This window comes from Canis aureus, chromosome X (assembly GCF_053574225.1).
Source record: "Canis aureus isolate CA01 chromosome X, VMU_Caureus_v.1.0, whole genome shotgun sequence".
Classification (NCBI taxonomy): domain Eukaryota; kingdom Metazoa; phylum Chordata; class Mammalia; order Carnivora; family Canidae; genus Canis; species Canis aureus.
This window is the reverse complement of record NC_135649.1, coordinates 69,027,418-69,043,089: the sequence shown is the minus strand read 5'-3', so window position 1 is coordinate 69,043,089 and position 15,672 is coordinate 69,027,418. Positions and strand designations below refer to the sequence as shown.

The 15,672-nt window shown below is 44.5% G+C and overlaps 1 protein-coding gene and 1 pseudogene across 6 annotated transcripts; both read right to left on the bottom strand.

The window, feature by feature from the left end:
* Nucleotides 1-1,292: 1,292 nt before the first annotated feature.
* Nucleotides 1,293-12,194, bottom strand: SLC7A3 (solute carrier family 7 member 3). Of its 6 annotated transcripts, none has more exons than XM_077890300.1 (12): nt 12,031-12,194; nt 5,536-5,935; nt 4,924-5,082; nt 4,572-4,749; nt 4,255-4,367; nt 3,906-4,128; nt 3,592-3,731; nt 3,383-3,485; nt 2,960-3,120; nt 2,684-2,886; nt 1,817-1,925; nt 1,293-1,677 (listed from the first exon to the last, which is right to left on the bottom strand). In XM_077890300.1, the coding sequence occupies exons 2-12, from the start codon at nt 5,903-5,905 to the stop codon at nt 1,547-1,549; spliced, it is 1,890 nt and encodes a 629-aa protein (XP_077746426.1). In that variant the 5' UTR covers nt 5,906-5,935; nt 12,031-12,194; the 3' UTR covers nt 1,293-1,546. The 6 variants fall into 6 exon arrangements, with proteins under 6 accessions (XP_077746426.1, XP_077746425.1, XP_077746430.1 ...); XM_077890299.1 differs by lacking the exon at nt 12,031-12,194 and adding an exon at nt 6,918-7,729; XM_077890304.1 differs by lacking the exon at nt 12,031-12,194 and adding an exon at nt 6,918-7,725 and having other exon boundaries at nt 5,761-5,935.
* Nucleotides 12,195-14,864: 2,670 nt separating this feature from the next.
* LOC144308445 (large ribosomal subunit protein eL39 pseudogene) lies at nt 14,865-15,416 on the bottom strand (annotated as a pseudogene).
* Between the last annotated feature and the right edge of the window lie 256 nt (nt 15,417-15,672).

The window sequence follows — 15,672 nt, the reverse complement described above, 5'->3', positions numbered from 1 at the left end:
AGTCATCCACTTCTTCCTTACCGCCTACATCCAACTGACCAAGAATCTGGAAATATTTTGCCCAAATGATCACAATGTCCTCCTAATTACTACTAGCAATGTCACACAATGATTAAATGGTAACTATTACCTCACTGCTCTAGCTTCTCCCAGCTTCTTCCAAGCCACCCTCCTTTGCTACTGCCAGACTAACAAATCCAATCCTCTTCCTAACTTAGAATCCTTCATAAATCTGCCCCACTCCCTTCCCTCTACACATACAACATTTATAAAGATAACATCTGGATTTCCTTGGTAGGATGTGCAGAGCCATTCATTAAGGTCCCTGTTGTATTTCACAACCCTATATAGGCTACCCTCCAGCTGCACTCAACTACAGGCCATACTTCCAAATACAATGCTTTTTCATACTTCATGGCTTTGTGCACACTCTTCCCTGACAAACAAGCCTTCCCCTCAGTCCATTTCAGGAACACCTATTCAAGACTCAGGTTGAACATGTCCTTCTTTGTGTTCCTGTAGCAATTAGCACTTACTCCAGCCCTGGTGTAAGTCACATTGTTTCGTGGTTACCTGCTTGTCCGCCCCCCTCCACGTGATTATGAGTTCCTTGAGGGCAGGGACCATGTCTTTTTTTGTTTGTTTGTTTTTGTTTTGTTTTTTTTGTGGGGGGGGACCATGTTTTATGTGCATTTGTATCCCTAGCGCCCAGCACAGGGCCTAGAATTTTAATAGGAGCTCCACATAGTTGTTGAATAAATGGATGAATAATTCTTGGTCTGAGCAAACCTCTGACCTCTGTTCCCTTACTACTTCTACAGCAATCATATGTATAACGTATACAGTTCTTTATCAAACCCCACTTTTACCCACCCCTCCTCCCAGCAGTGCTAAATACCCTAGCCAAAATTTGTTACCCAGGCAGTCACAAGAGTCTGGGTCTCATCCAACTAGGAGTGGAACACAAGACAATGGTCTCAGTGTAGGTTCTGACCAATACCAGTGTTGAGATCAGAGTCCACCCCCAAATCCCAAAGACAAGTGTTGCTGTCCTACTTATTCAGAATCTAACCTGCAGTATAGTAAGAGGGAAACCTATCTTAAGATCGTTCAAGTGTGACTAGACTTGACCAGTGGTCACCCTACCCTCCTCAAACCCTGAGCCAACAAGAAACACAGGCAGAACAGATACTTTTGCCATGACTACAGCAAACACAGGACACTTATCTGAAGCTCTCCACACTGAAAGTCAGGCTCCACATCATTTCTAGCAAGCAAAGAACAAGACATAGTTTTTTTTTATAGTTTCTTTTAATAAGTTTGTAAAAGCCAGTAAGCAGCTACAGACACAAGTGAAAAGTAGACCACTAAGAAAAAAATAAAAGGGATGAGGAACAGCAAAGACACATCCTTCACTCCACAATAAATACAGAGCTCTATTAGCATTCCCCCACTGACATCCCATGGGAGCCCTAGCTTCTCCTGTGCTCAAAGGTACTCTCCATTACTGCGCAGGGGAACCAGACAGCATTCAGGCATGATGACGTCAAATCGAATGTGTACAGGCATTGCTGAGATCAAGGTCTACAGTTTTGGCCCTACACTTGAGTGGGGCTTGGTCACTCTTAACTTCTTCCAAGCTGTGCTGGATCCCATAGCCAAAGTAGATAGCAAACCCTAGTGAGGAAAAGAAGCTGCTGTGAGGTAGGGAAATAGTGATCTGTAAAGGCTTAATAGGTCCCTCTACATGAGAAGAAAAGGGAAAAGAATTGGGACAGGAACCCAAGAGGACTACTCTTCCCAAGTAGATACCTACCAATCAGCATCCAGACCCCAAATCGGGCCCAGGTGCCAGCTGTCATCTGCATCATAAGGTAAACATTCACAAAGATGCTCATTAGAGGGAGGAGAGGCAAAGCAGGTACCTGGGAACAAAGCAAAATCTTTGTATATACCATGTAGTGATGGAAAAAGAGATCCCTAACTTACTCAGGCCAGGAAAGGGAGGGTCCAACTCCCACTCATCTTGTATTTTTCAGGGCCCACTCATTTAATGTGCCTTATAGAGGAAGACTCCAAGAATACAGTTGGGGGAAATTGAATTAGAAAGGAACTACGGAGGGATCCCTGGGTGGCGCAGCAGTTTGGCGCCTGCCTTTGGCCCAGGGCGCGATCCTGGAGACCCGGGATCGAATCCCACGTCAGGCTCCCGGTGCATGGAGCCTGCTTCTCCCTCTGCCTGTGTCTCTGCCTCTCTCTCTCTCTCTGTGACTATCATAAATAAATTTAAAAAAATTAAAAAAAAAAAAAGAAAGGAACTACGGAGGGGAGAGAAGAAAGAAGTCTTTGGCCTAGGTATCTCCTGTATCTTTCCTTTCTTGGTCAATTAGAGAATATTTATGAACCTTATTTTTTTTAAAGATTTATTTATTTATTTATTCATGATAGACACAGAGATTGAGAGAGAGGCAGAGACACAGGAGAAGGGAGAAGCGGGCTCCATGCCGGGAGCCCAACGTGGGACTCGATCCCGGGACTCCAGGATCGTGCCCTGGGCCAAACGCAGGCACCAAACCGCTGGGCCACCCAGGGATCCCCACTTATGAACCTTATTAGGCCACAAAGCATCTGGAGCTTATTCTTCTGAGATGGTTGGGTGGGTGGAGAGAAAGAGGTCATTTACCTTAAAGTGCAAGGGAGTAGAACTCTGTGGCTGTCTCCAGATGACCCCAGTGATCCCAGTAACGAGCATCAGGAGCAGCACAACCACTACAGTCCACACTGGGTCTCCAGAAACCAGTGGAATGGGCCACTGGGCCAGCACCAGGCAAAGAAGAGTCAGCAGCAGAGCTTCAGGGGTCAAGTTGAGAAACATCAAAACCAACTCTTGAGACCAACATGTGAAGACATTAGGCACCCCAATTCAAAGTGACCCCAGAGGAAAAAAGCCATTGCTCACCAACCAATGAGGAACAGACATAGACAACTTGGCCAGAGAGTGGAGTAGGGATGGAGCTGAGTGGACAGAACAGCCCCTGTAGGGTCAGCTTTTCTGCTCCAGCCATGTTCTCTTCTTGCAGCTCCACTTCATCCTCTTCATTCTTCAGCTCAGGCTGATACCTGAGGCATGAGGAAGAAGACAGGATTAAGAGCAACCCTTAACTGCTTTAGCATCTCCTGCCATGCACCTTAACCTTCCTCATAGTCATTAAGGGTACAAGCTCTTCTTGGCAGGGAGGGGTAAGCCATGCTCCTCAAGGAGAGTCAGGATAAGGAAGGCGGAGGAAGGATAAGGAAGGCAGAGGAAGGAGGAGGAGCAGATCCCCATTATTCATCATCCAAGAAGAGAACCTCCAATCTTAGTTCACAGAGGGAGTCTCACCTGAGGATGAGAACACAAATAGCCACCAGGGAGTAGGCAAGTAGGGTCCCAATCGACATAAGGTCCACAAGATCAGTGAGTTCAAAGAGGAACGCCATGAATGCTGAAATTGATGGGTGGGAAACAAGAAATGAGAGGAGGGAAGAGCAAAGTTAAGGGAACTGATGAAAAAAAAACAGAGAAGGGCAAAGAGGATTTTTTTCCTTTACCTGCAATAATGCCAGAGACCACAGTGGCCACGATGGGGGTGTGTGTACCCGTGTGGACTCTGGCAAGGACACGGAACAGGAGGCCATCCTCTGCCATTGCATAGATCACCCGAGGCATGGGGAACATAGAACCTAAGAGGCTGGAGAAAGGAATGGCCAGAGTGGCATGAATTCACTGCAATCTCTGTCCCTGTGCCTGTGAGGTTAAGGAGTCTCCACCTTCTCCTCACAGTCCTTTTAAGGGGTATTCTCAAGTACTGAATGCTGAAGCCTGAGACTCTGACAGCAGAGGAGAACAGAAGTCCGACACTGACCTGGTAGAAAGAGCACAGAGGGATCCAAGAGCCACAACATAGCGGGCAGGGGCCCATCCCGTATAGAGAAATGCTTCAGGCAGGGGGCTCTCCGGTTGAAGCTGGTAGTAAGGCATCATAAGCGTAAGGGCCGAAGAGACACCAAAATATGCCAAAAAGCAGACAAACAGTGAAACGACAATGCCCACAGGGATGGAATGCTGGGGATTCTGAGCTTCTTCACCTGCAGGAAGGGGCACAAGTTTCCAAATGAGGAAAGCAGGCCTGCTCCTCCACCACCCTCAATCTGCATGCCACTTGGATATACACTATATACCCCAGCCCCAGACTGAACCAGAATGACTGTTACCAGTGGTAGCAATACAGTCGAAACCAACAAACGCATAGAAACAGGTAGCTGCTCCACGGAGAATCCCCTCAAAGCCGAAAGGCACAAATCCTCCAGAGCCCAGAGGGCCCAGGCTGAAGTGGAAGAAAGGGATGGAAAAGGTAAAGGTGAGCTCAGCAAACTCTGTCTTTTCTCTAATGCCAAACTACTCAGGCAGGCCTTTCAAGACCTCGACACCCATTCCTCCCCAACCCAATCCTGAAGCCCTTAGCACAGACACCCCCCCCCAGAGCTCCCCATCACGCTCCCAGCTCTGCCATCTCCAGAGTGAACCTAACCTATAGGTGTCATTGAGTCCAGCCACAGTCAGTTTGTAGTCCCCTTCTGTGAGTTTCCAATTGTGAAGGTCCCCCTTAATGAAGCCAGAGATGATGACAAAACCAAGAACCAAAAGGTTCACCACTGTGAACACTTTGGTAACCAGGGCTGATTCACTAGCTCCCAAAGCCAGCAATCCTGCAGGAAAAGAAGCAGTCAGGACTCAAAGTCCTCAGTTCAAGCATTGTTTCCCCACCTCTGAGCACACCTTTTCTCCCCAGCTTCTCTTCTTTCTCACCATTATCACCTCCACCGCCTTGGTCCTTCCTAGCCTAGCCCTGCCCCCACCATTAGCCCTGTCTCTTCCCTCACCGGTGAGCAACAACACAAGCCCCATAGCAAAGAAGTCTGGATATTCTGCGAGGACATGGGGAACATGCAATGAGATGCTCCCCTGCAGGGTCTGAGAGATGTGGTTCCCAATCAGGTTGTCAAACGCCGAGCTCCAGGCCCGGGCCACACTGGCTGTCCCTGGTGGAGCAGAGGAAGAAACATGGGGTCAAATTTCCTTCTCCTCCCCTCCTCGCTCCCCCAAACCAGTCACACAAATAATCCCTTCTGTTTTCACCTATTCTTACTTTTTTTTTTTTTAAGGAGCCTTTACACCCAAATGTGGGACTTGAACTCACAACTGGAAGATCAAGAGCTGCATGCTCCACCAACTGAGCCAGCCAGGTGCCCCTATTCTTACTTTTGAAAAACCAAAACCAGTCAACTTAGGACACCAGGACAGAGATAAGGAGAAATGAAAAGTTTCTCCACATCTTCAACCCTCCCAGCCAGCCCCCCAACACACAGACACATTTAGGGATATTGAAGTCCTGTAAATGTTAACGAATTTATCACTTCACCACAGTGTCCAGATTTCCTGACTCAAAGCCCCTTCATTGGCTGTACATTTTCCACCCTGCCCCAGCGTCTCACCGATAACATAGGAGAGGATGAGGTTCCAGCCAGTGGTGAAGGCCCAGAGTTCACCCACTGTGACATAGCTGTAGAGATATGCAGAACCAGAACGGGGGACTCGGGCACCAAACTCAGCATAGCACAGTCCAGCCAACACAGAAGATAAAGCGGCCACCAAAAAGCAGATCACAATGGATGGTCCTGCTTTATCTTTGGCCACCTCACCAGCCAGGACATACACACCTGCACCCAATGTGCTGCCCACACCCAGGGCCACTAAATCCAGAGTGCTCAGGCATCTGGCAAGGCGAGTCTCAGCCATGCCTGGCTCCAGTGCACGTCTGCGTACCAGCTTTTGACCAAATCTGCGAAGTGCCTGCCACAGCATTCTAGCTGGAATTGAAGAGGATTCTAGGATCTGGTGAAAACAAGACAAAAAAAAGCCCTTCAATAGGGCTCATTATCCCTAAGCTCTTAAGAGTGCATTACAATACCCACTCCACCAAGCAAAGGATTGATGGGGGGATGGGGAGGATATTGAAGGGACAAAGGCAAGTGTCTTCCCCTAACCTCAGTTTCTTCCTTAACAAGTAGGAATAAGAGTACCTCACAGGTTTGGAGGACTAATTGCAGAGAGACAGGTGAAAGCCCCCTACAGTACTGGCACCTCCCGAGTGCTCAGTCAGTATCAGTCTCTTTCTGTGAGGGGGAAACTCGGGTTTATCCTAGACCCCAACCCTCACAGGAATCATGGAACTTAATCTGTGCCGGTCCCTGGCCTGTAGCTCCTTGGGAATTAAACAGAACTCACCCCAGGTGCGGCCAGCAACTCTGGGCAGAACCCCCTTCTCACTATCCGTGTTCCTTTTCGGTGCTTACCCCAAGGGCTACTTAATAGGCAAGGTTCTTAGATTGCCGGGAGGGAGAGGAGGGGAAACCGACCTCCACCGCAGATCAAAAGTGAGAACGACTCAAATCCATCCCTACTCACCAAGCCGACACCGCGTATAACAGGCTACTGTCGCCTAGGGGAGTGAGCAAATGTTCCCCCAATTCCTCCCGCTTTGCTAGGCTGACCAGCAAGAATCAACAGTGGGGCGGGGCTTCGGCATCTAAAGATTTGGAGATGCACCCCGAGAGGGGCCCCAGAGCAGCCCGAAATTGCTTGCAACAGAGAGGGGTTCCACCCTATGCCCCCCAACTCAGCTCCCAGATTCATCTAGAAACGGTCTGGGGCTGAGGTGGAGACGGGAACCTTGGCTCCTGGGGACGGGGTCTTGCCCAGCAACAGGTCACGGCCGCATTGATGCAACTGCATGCTATGGTTGCCAGAGAATCCTAGGTATTGCCCAGACCCTCGCCGTCCCCTTCCGACACACGTGTCGGCCCCCAAGGCTTACCGGAGAGCTGTGGAAGCCCAAGGAGAGGAGAGTCTCAGATTGGGGTGGGTGAGGCTGAGTTAAACGAGTTGGGTTGGGGGTACGGACTTCGGCTGCTCAGGCTTCAAAGCTGCGGCTTGGGGTCGTTGCGCGCCAAGCGCCCCCTTATATACACCAGGAGGCGGAGCCGGTAACGTCATGGAATCCCACCCCCAATCCTCCCTACACCACACACTCTGTCTCTGTCTCTGTCTCTCGCTCCCTCTCTCATTCACTCATTCCTCGGCTTTGCAAAAAGGATTGCGTGCAGCCTGAGACTGCTTCCCACTTGCAACAGCCAGCCCAGCGTGGCAAGGAGCAAGAAAGCGAGGGTTGGGTGGGGGGAGGCTTTTCCCATTCTGCGAGCTTATAGTCAGAGCCGGACAATGAGAGGCTTCCAGGCCCGAGACCCCATGGGATTTTCTACCTTTGTGCCTTAATGGTCAGAATTTGTGATTGGCGGCGGTGGGGGAGGGGGGAGAAGTGGAGGAGGAAACCGCACAGGAAGTCTCCAACTCACTCTCCCTTCAGCCTTTCTTTGCTTGTTTTTTCTACACGAGGTTCCCTCACCCCAGAAATCCTTCCCAAGGACCATACCAGATTATGGGCAGCTGTCTGCCTCCGATTGCTCAGCTCTCACCCTCAACTGCGGGTATTTCAATTGCTGTCAGCAAGGGAATGGAGATGATTTCAGCCACCACAGAAAATTCATCCCATTTAGGATTTTAGGCCGCAGACTCTCTAGCTTAGTCCCAGTTGAACTATTAAATCTGGAACTGTAACAATGTTGAATTATTGGAGGAAGAGGTGTATTTAATTCCATCTTCCTGATGAGTAAACTGAGGCTCAGGCATGACTTACCTGACATCACACCATAATAATTTGTTGACCATCTTACTGATAAACCTGGCCTATTGGACTTTGATGCCTGCTTCCTATAGGTGGCCTACTTCATTTAAATGCACAAGAAGAGGGGCATCTGGGTGGCTCACTCAGTTAAGCATGGGACTATTGGTTTCCCCTCTGGTCATGATCTCAGGGTCCTGGGATTGAGCTCCACCTGGGACTCTGCACTCAGCATGGAGTCTGCTGTCCCTCTCCGCCAGCTCCTCCTCCCCCATCTCTCTCAATCTCTCAAATAAACACATAAAAGTAATAAATAATTAAATGCACAAGAAGAGGAGGCGTGACAGCAAGCAAAACAGGGAGAAGCACCAGCATTGGGACCAGCCCTTTTAGGCTGAGAATTTCTGGGAAACAGAAAAGATGCTTTAGAACCAAAGAATGATCAGAGTTGGATGTCAAACCCATAATTCCATCCAACTCAATCGGTTCTTTTTTTTTTTTTAAGATTTTATTTTTTTTAATTTTTTTATTTATTTATTTTTTATTGGTGTTCAATTTGCCAACATACAGAATAACACCCAGTGCTCATCCCGTCAAGTGCCTCCCTCAGTGCCCGTCACCCATTACCCCCCACCTCCCCCCTCCTCCCCTTCCACCACCCCTAGTTCGTTTCCCAGAGTTAGGAGTCTTTGTGTTCTGTCTCCCTTTCTGATATTTCCTACCCATTTCTTCTCCCTTCCCTTCTATTCCCTTTCACTATTATTTATATTCCCCAAATAAATGAGAACATATAATGTTTGTCCTTCTCTGATTGACTTCACTCAGCATAATACCCTCCAGTTCCATCCACGTTGAAGCAAATGGTGGGTATTTGTCATTTCTAATGGCTGAGTAATATTCCATTGTATACATAAACCACATCTTCTTTATCCATTCATCTTACCTCAAAGATACAGATGCAATGAAACGCCGGGACACCTGCACCCCAGTGTTTATAGCAGCAATGTACACAATAGCCAAACTGTGGAAGGAGCCTCGGTGTCCATCGAAAGTTTCATTTTTTTAAAAGATTTATTTATTCATAAGAGACACAGATTGAGAGGAGAGGCAGAGACATAGGCAGAGGGAGAAGCAGGCTCCTCGCAGGGAACCCCATGCGGGACTCGATCCCAGATCCGGGGATCACTACCTGAGCCAAAGCAGGTGCCCAACCGCTGAGCCACCCAGGCATCCCAGATTTTATTTATTTATTCATGACAAACACACTTACACACAGACACACACACACACAGAGAGAGAGAGAGAGGCAGAGGGAGAAGCAGGCTCCATGCAGGGAGCCCGACATGGGACTCGATCCCGGGACTCCAGATCACGCCCAGGGCCGAAGGCAGCGCTAAACCTCTGAGCCACCTGGGCTGCCCTCAATCGGTTCTTAATCATAATGGAGCAATAAGAGTTGTGAAGGTGTGGTTCTCCTTCATCAAGACATCTCAAGTATTAAAAATGGACCCAAAAAAAAATAAAAAATAAATAAAAATAAAATTTAAAAAATGGACCCAAATATTCTTATTTCCTTTAAATCATATATTATGAATATGGCACCCATGTATCTAACTAAAATCTAAATCCTTTTAAAAGTAATTAGTATTTTCAGCTATCTACAGCTCCATTTTGGCATTCTGTAAGTATTCATTGAGCACTGTTTATGTGTATAGCAGCTAGTATAGCAATGACAAGATTACAAAGGAACCAAAATGAAATCTTTGTCTTCCTAGTCTTAAAAATCTAGTTAGGGAGTAGGTACCTGGCTGGCTTAGTCAGTAGAGCATGTGACTTTTGATTTCAGGGTTGTGCGTTTAAGGCATAGAGATTACTTTAAAAAAATAAAATCTTAAAAAAAAAACCTAGTTAGAGAAAGAAAACACAATTCAATTAAAACAGTAATACACTGGGGCACCCAGGTGGCTCAGTCAGTTGAGCAACTGCCTCTTGATTTCAGCTCAGGTCATGATCTCAGAGTCCTAGGATCCAGTTCCACATAGGGCTCCACAGTCAGCACAGAATTGGCTTGTCCCTCTCCCTCACCCTTCCCCCTTCCCCCTACCCTCTTTCTCTTTAAAATAAATAATATTTTTTAAATAGTATTACATAGTGGTTGGGAGTGCAGTCTTCAGAGTTAGACCAGGTTAAATTCCCAGCTCATCCACTGTGGCCTTGAACAAATCATCTAAAATCTGAGTCTCAGTTTCTGGATATAATATACATATTTCACAGGGTTGTCGTGATACTTAGGTGAAATTATGAAGTCAACTTTTCCTGCCTGGTACAAGGGAAGTGTTCAGTAAAAACTGGACACATACTTAGAATAATATATTAGTGGGTATAATAATCATTTGGTTGCTTAGATTAGCTGACTGATTCGATTATGAGATTGACAAACTGATGTTTTAAATATTCAGGAAAAGGACATCAGTACACAGTGGAATATAGAAAGAAGCTTTCTTAGTTTGTAAGGGGTTAAGAAGTGGTTGGCAAGGAACTCAGGCTGTGCCTTGAAGGATGAAGAGTAGATGAGCTCTGGACCTACAAAGAGGCATGAAGTAGTCAGGGGCCCATACAGAGATGAGCTTAGCAAGTGTAGTGTTAGGCAGCAATGGAAGATAAGATTGGGTAATAGATGGCTCCCCCTTGGAGTAAAGGGTGTCATAAATGAATTATCCAATATGTAAATAGTAATTCTTATCCTTGGTCATAAACTCACACTCAAGTCGAACAGTGTACTCAATTATTCAATAAAAATTTGGCCAATGACTTAGAAGCATTAGGTGGTGACCTCCAATTCCAGCATTCCCAGATTTTGTGAACAACTATCCCCATTGACCTATTCATCCCTTTCACAAATTTGTAGGATTCAACCACATTTCCTCACTCGGCTTTTATTTTTCCAGAAGTTCCATAGTGCCCTCAATCATTATGGACTTCCTCTTTCAATATCTCTTTTCTGTGGTACAATGGCCACGTACAAACACTAATTTTTTTTAAGTAAGCTCTATGTCCAATGTGGGACTTAAACTCACCACCCTGAGGTCAAGAGTCTACTGATTGAGCCAGCCAGATGCCTCCAAACACTAAAGTTTTTGTTTTTATTATCAAACAACTTAACATTAATGAAACCTGCAAAAAAGTTACCCATAATTCCTAACAAACCAACTATGTAGGTTTCAGCATGTTCTGTTATGGTCTTTGTCTATATTCAATTAGCATATAGTTTTGCACTCTCTTTTTTTCATGATCAAATATTTTCTCAAATTACTACTACTGTTCAGAATTATCATTGTTCAGAATTATACTGTTCAGAATTATCATTGTTGGTAGTTGTGTAATATTCCGTAGCACTGGCAGCTGAGTGGCTCATTTGGTTGAGCATACAACTCTTGGTTTTGGCTCAGGTCAAGATCTTGGGGTAGTGATATTGAGCCCCACCTCAGGCTTTGCATTCAGCTAGGAGCCTGCTTGAGATCCTCTCTCCCACTCTCCATCTGCCCCTCCCCCCACTTTTGCATGTACACATGCACAAGTGTGCTCTCTCAAATAAATAAATATTTTTAAAAATATTCCATAGCATTATGCAACATTATTTATGTAACCATTTAAACATTTATTCAGGTTGTTTCCAGTTTTCCTTTATTCTACGAAACATCATTCACACAATGTCTCAAAAAGAAAAAAACCCATGATGTTCCTATTTAATAGAATTACTTTCTTAGGCTTTGTTCCCAGGAGTGGGATTATTGAGTCAAAGATAATGAAGATATTTATAAACTTTGATACTTGTTACAATGCTTCACCAAAGGAAATTTTTTTAAGATTTTCATTTATTTACTCATGAGATACACAGAGAGAAGACAGAGACATTGGCAGAGGGAGAAGCAGGCTCCCCACAGGGAGCCCAATGCAGAACTCATCCTGGAACTCCAGGACCATGTCCTGAGCCGAAGGCAGATGCCCAACTGCTGAGCCACCCAGGTGTTCCAAAGGAAAATTTTTAAATCAATTTACAGTGCTATCAGTCATAGTAGAGTAAACCAGCTTTACCACAATTTCCACAGCATAGCTATCATTGTTTAAAGTTATTTGCTAATCAAAGTAGAAATTCATCGTGTATAATTAATAAACAGTTCAATAAATGTTCACAAAATGAACACACACATAGCAGCAACCACATCAAGAAACAAAACATTAGGAGTACCTGGGTGGTTCAGTGGTTGAGCACCTGCCTTTGGCTCAGGGCATGATCTTGGTCCGGGAATCAAGTCCCACATCCAGCTCCCTGCAAGGAGCCTGCCTCTCCCTATGTCTATGTCTCTGCCTCTCTCTCCATGTCTCTCATGAATAAATTTTAAAAACCTTAAAAAAATAAAAGAAACAAAAATTATCAGTCCCCAAGAAATCCCCTTCCTGCTTCCTTCCAGTTACTATTCCCCTTCTAACAAGAGTGACTTCTGTCCTGACTTCTAACAGAATAGACTTTAACCTGTTTCAGTACCTGATGTAAATGGAATCATACAGTATGTACTCTTTTGTTGATATAAAATCTATATACCATAAAATTCCCCCCTTTAAAGTACACAATTCAGAGGCTCCCAGTTGGCTCAGTAGGTTGTGTTCAACTCTTGATTTTGGCTCAGGTCTTGATCTCAGGGTCATTAGATTGAGTCCCATGGCAGACTCTGTGCTGGGCATGGAGCCTTAAGATTCTCTCTCTCCCTCTCCTTCTACCCCTCCCCTCTCTAATTTTTTTTTAAAATAAAGTATACAGTTCAGTAGTTTTTAGTATAAACAGATGCACACATCTGTCATTACAATCAATTTTGTTACATTTAAAAAAAATTTTGGAGCATTTTCTTTTTTTCTTTTTTTTGGTGCAAAATGGTGGTTTTACTAGGATACAGGGACGGGACCCATGGGCAAAAAGAGCTGCTCCCCAATTTTAGAACATTTTCGTCATCCCACAAAAAAGACCTTTTCCTATTCCCAGTCATTCCCCATTTCCTACCAACCCCCTCACATGATCCCTAGGCAACCATGATTCTACTTCCCTTTTTATTGCCAATTAATGTTTCATTGTATGGAAATACATTTTATTTATCTGTTCATTAACCAATAGATGTTTGGGCTGTTTCGATGTTTTCTGGCTCTATGAATAATGCTGCTATGAACATCAGTGTACACATTTTTCTGTGGACATGTTTTAAATTCTTTAGAGTACATATCTAGGAGTGGAACTTATGGATCATATGGTAACTCCATATTTAGCATCTTGAAGAACTAACAGACTGTTTTCTACAAGGGTTTTACCACTTTACATTCCCACCAGCAGTGGATGAGTGTTCTAATTACTCCACATTCTCACCAACACTTGTTATGAGCCATCTTTAAAATGTTTTTTAAAGATTATATTTATTGTGGTTTTGATTTGTATTTCCCTGATGGCAAGTGATGCGGAGCATTTTCTCATGTGCTTGTTGGCCATGTCTCTGTCTTCCTCTGTGAGATTTCTGTTCATGTCTTTTGCCCATTTCATGATTGGATTGTTTGTTTCTTTGCTGTTGAGTTTAATAAATTCTTTATAGATCTTGGATACTAGCCCTTTTTCTGATATGTCATTTGCAAATATCTTCCCCATTCTGTAGATTGTCTTTTAGTTTTGTTGACTGTTTCTTTTGCTGCGCAAAAGCTTTTTATCTTAAGTCCCAATAATTCATTTTTGCTTTTGTTTCCCTTGCCTTCATAGATGTATCTTGCAAGAAGTTGCCGTGGCCAAGTTCAAAAAGGGTGTTGCCTATGTTCTCCTCTAGGATTTTGATTGATTTCTGTTTCACATTTAGATCTTTCCTCCATTTTGAGTTTATCTTTGTGTATGGTATAAGAGAATGGTCTAGTTTCATTCTTCTACATGTGGATGTCCAATTTTCCCAGCACCATTTACTGAAGAGACTGTCCTTTTTCCAGTGGATAGTTTTTTCTGCTTTCTCGAATATTAGTTGACCATAGAGTTGAGGGCCCATTTCTGGCTTCTCTATTCTGTTCCATTGATCTATGTGTCTGTTTTTGTGCCAGTACCATACTGTCTTGATGAAACCACAATGAGATACCACCTCACACCAGTGAGAATGATGAAAATTAACTAGACAGGAAACAACAAATGTTGGAGAGGATGTGGAGAAAGGGGAACCCTCCTGCACTGTTGGTGGGAATGTGAACTGGCACAGCCACTCTGGAAAACTATGTAGAGGTTCCTCAAAGAGTTAAAAATAGAACTGCTCTACGACCCAGCAATTGCACTGTTGGGGATTTACCCCAAAGATACAGATGCAGTGAAACAGCAGGACACCTGCACCCCAATGTTTATAGCAGCAATGTCCACAATAGCCAAACTATGGAAGAAGACTCAGTGTCCATCGAAAGATGAATGGATAAAGAAGATGTGGTCTATGTATACAATGGAATATTACTCAGCCATTAGAAACGACAAATACCCACCATTTGCTTCAATGTGGATAGAACTGAAGGGTATTATGCTGAGTGAAGTAAGTCAATCGGAAAAGGACAAACATTATATGGTCTCATTCATTTGGGGAATATAAAAAATAGTGAAAGGTAATAAAGGGGAAAGGAGAGAAAATGAGTGGGAAATATCAGAGAGGATGACAGAACATGAGAGACTCCTAACTCTGGGAAACGAACAAGGGGTAGTGGAAAGGGAGGGGGGGGGATGGGGTGACTGGGTGATGGGCACTGAGGGGGGCACTAGACAGGATGAGCACTGGGTGTTATGCTATATGTTGGCAAATCAAACTCCAATAAAATATACAAAAAAAACTTAAATGCTAATCTCATGAAAAAAAATAAAGATTGTATATTTGAGAGAGAGAGCATGTGCGTGCATGCGCACAGGAGCATGAGTAGGGAGAGGGGCAGAGGAACAAGCAGACTACCTGCTGAGTGGGGAATCCAACTTGGGGCTTAATCCCAGGACCCTGAGATCATGACCTGAGCTGAAGTAAGCCGATTAACCAACTGAGCCACCCAGGCATCCCATAAATTTTCTTTTTAATCAGAGCCAATCTAGTAAGCATGAAGTGGTATCTTATTGTGGTTTTGATTTGTATTTCCCTAATGACTAATGATGTTGAGTATCTTCTCATATGCTTATTTACCATTTGGATGTCTTTTTTTTTTTTTCAGCTGAAAGGTCTCACATTTATTACTGAACCAACCTACTGGTATAGAGGCATAGTAACAGAGAAAATCATTTCCTTGATAAGACATGTCTATTGGCCAGGTAAGAAGGATGTTTCCATATTGATAGGATAGGAACATGTGATCTCCATGCGGCTTAAATATGTGTATCAATTATGTTTGCTATTTCATGATGTGCGATGCTTCCTCATAGACCCAGCTTAGTTCTCCAGTGCCTCCTCTTGGAGTTGTACCTGATTTTATTACCAGTTTTCATCCGAATCCACTGGGGAATAGAACGATTTTGCTTTTGTTTCTTGGCCAGGAATCGCTTGATTCTGAAAGTCTTGTGAGAAGACATGGTGATCACAGTCAACCACACGCAACCAGAATGGCGGCCAAAAGGAGAGAGCGCATTTGGATGTCTTATTTGGAGAAAAATCTATTCAAATCCTTTGCCCGATTTTAATTGGGTTTTCTTTTTATTGTTAAGTTTTAAGGATTTTTTTCATATAGTCTAGACACTAGACCCTTAACAGATATAATTTGTAGGGTACCTGGCTGGCTCAGTCAGTGGATCATGTGACTCTTGGTCTCAGGGTTGAGTTCAAGCCCTACATTGGGTGTAGAGATTACTTAAAACTAAAAT

What these genes read in the sequence shown, in the direction of transcription:
- SLC7A3 (XM_077890300.1), bottom strand. Translation starts at nt 5,905, where the DNA reads ATGCTGTGGCAGGCACTTCGCAGATTTGGTCAAAAGCTGGTACGCAGA. An exon ending in GGACTCAATGACACCTATAG is followed by an intron (nt 4,368 to 4,571) that starts GTTAGGTTCACT and finishes CTTCCACTTCAG; the next exon opens with CCTGGGCCCTCTGGGCTCTG. An exon ending in CGACTGTATTGCTACCACTG is followed by an intron (nt 4,129 to 4,254) that starts GTAACAGTCATT and finishes CCCTTCCTGCAG; the next exon opens with GTGAAGAAGCTCAGAATCCC.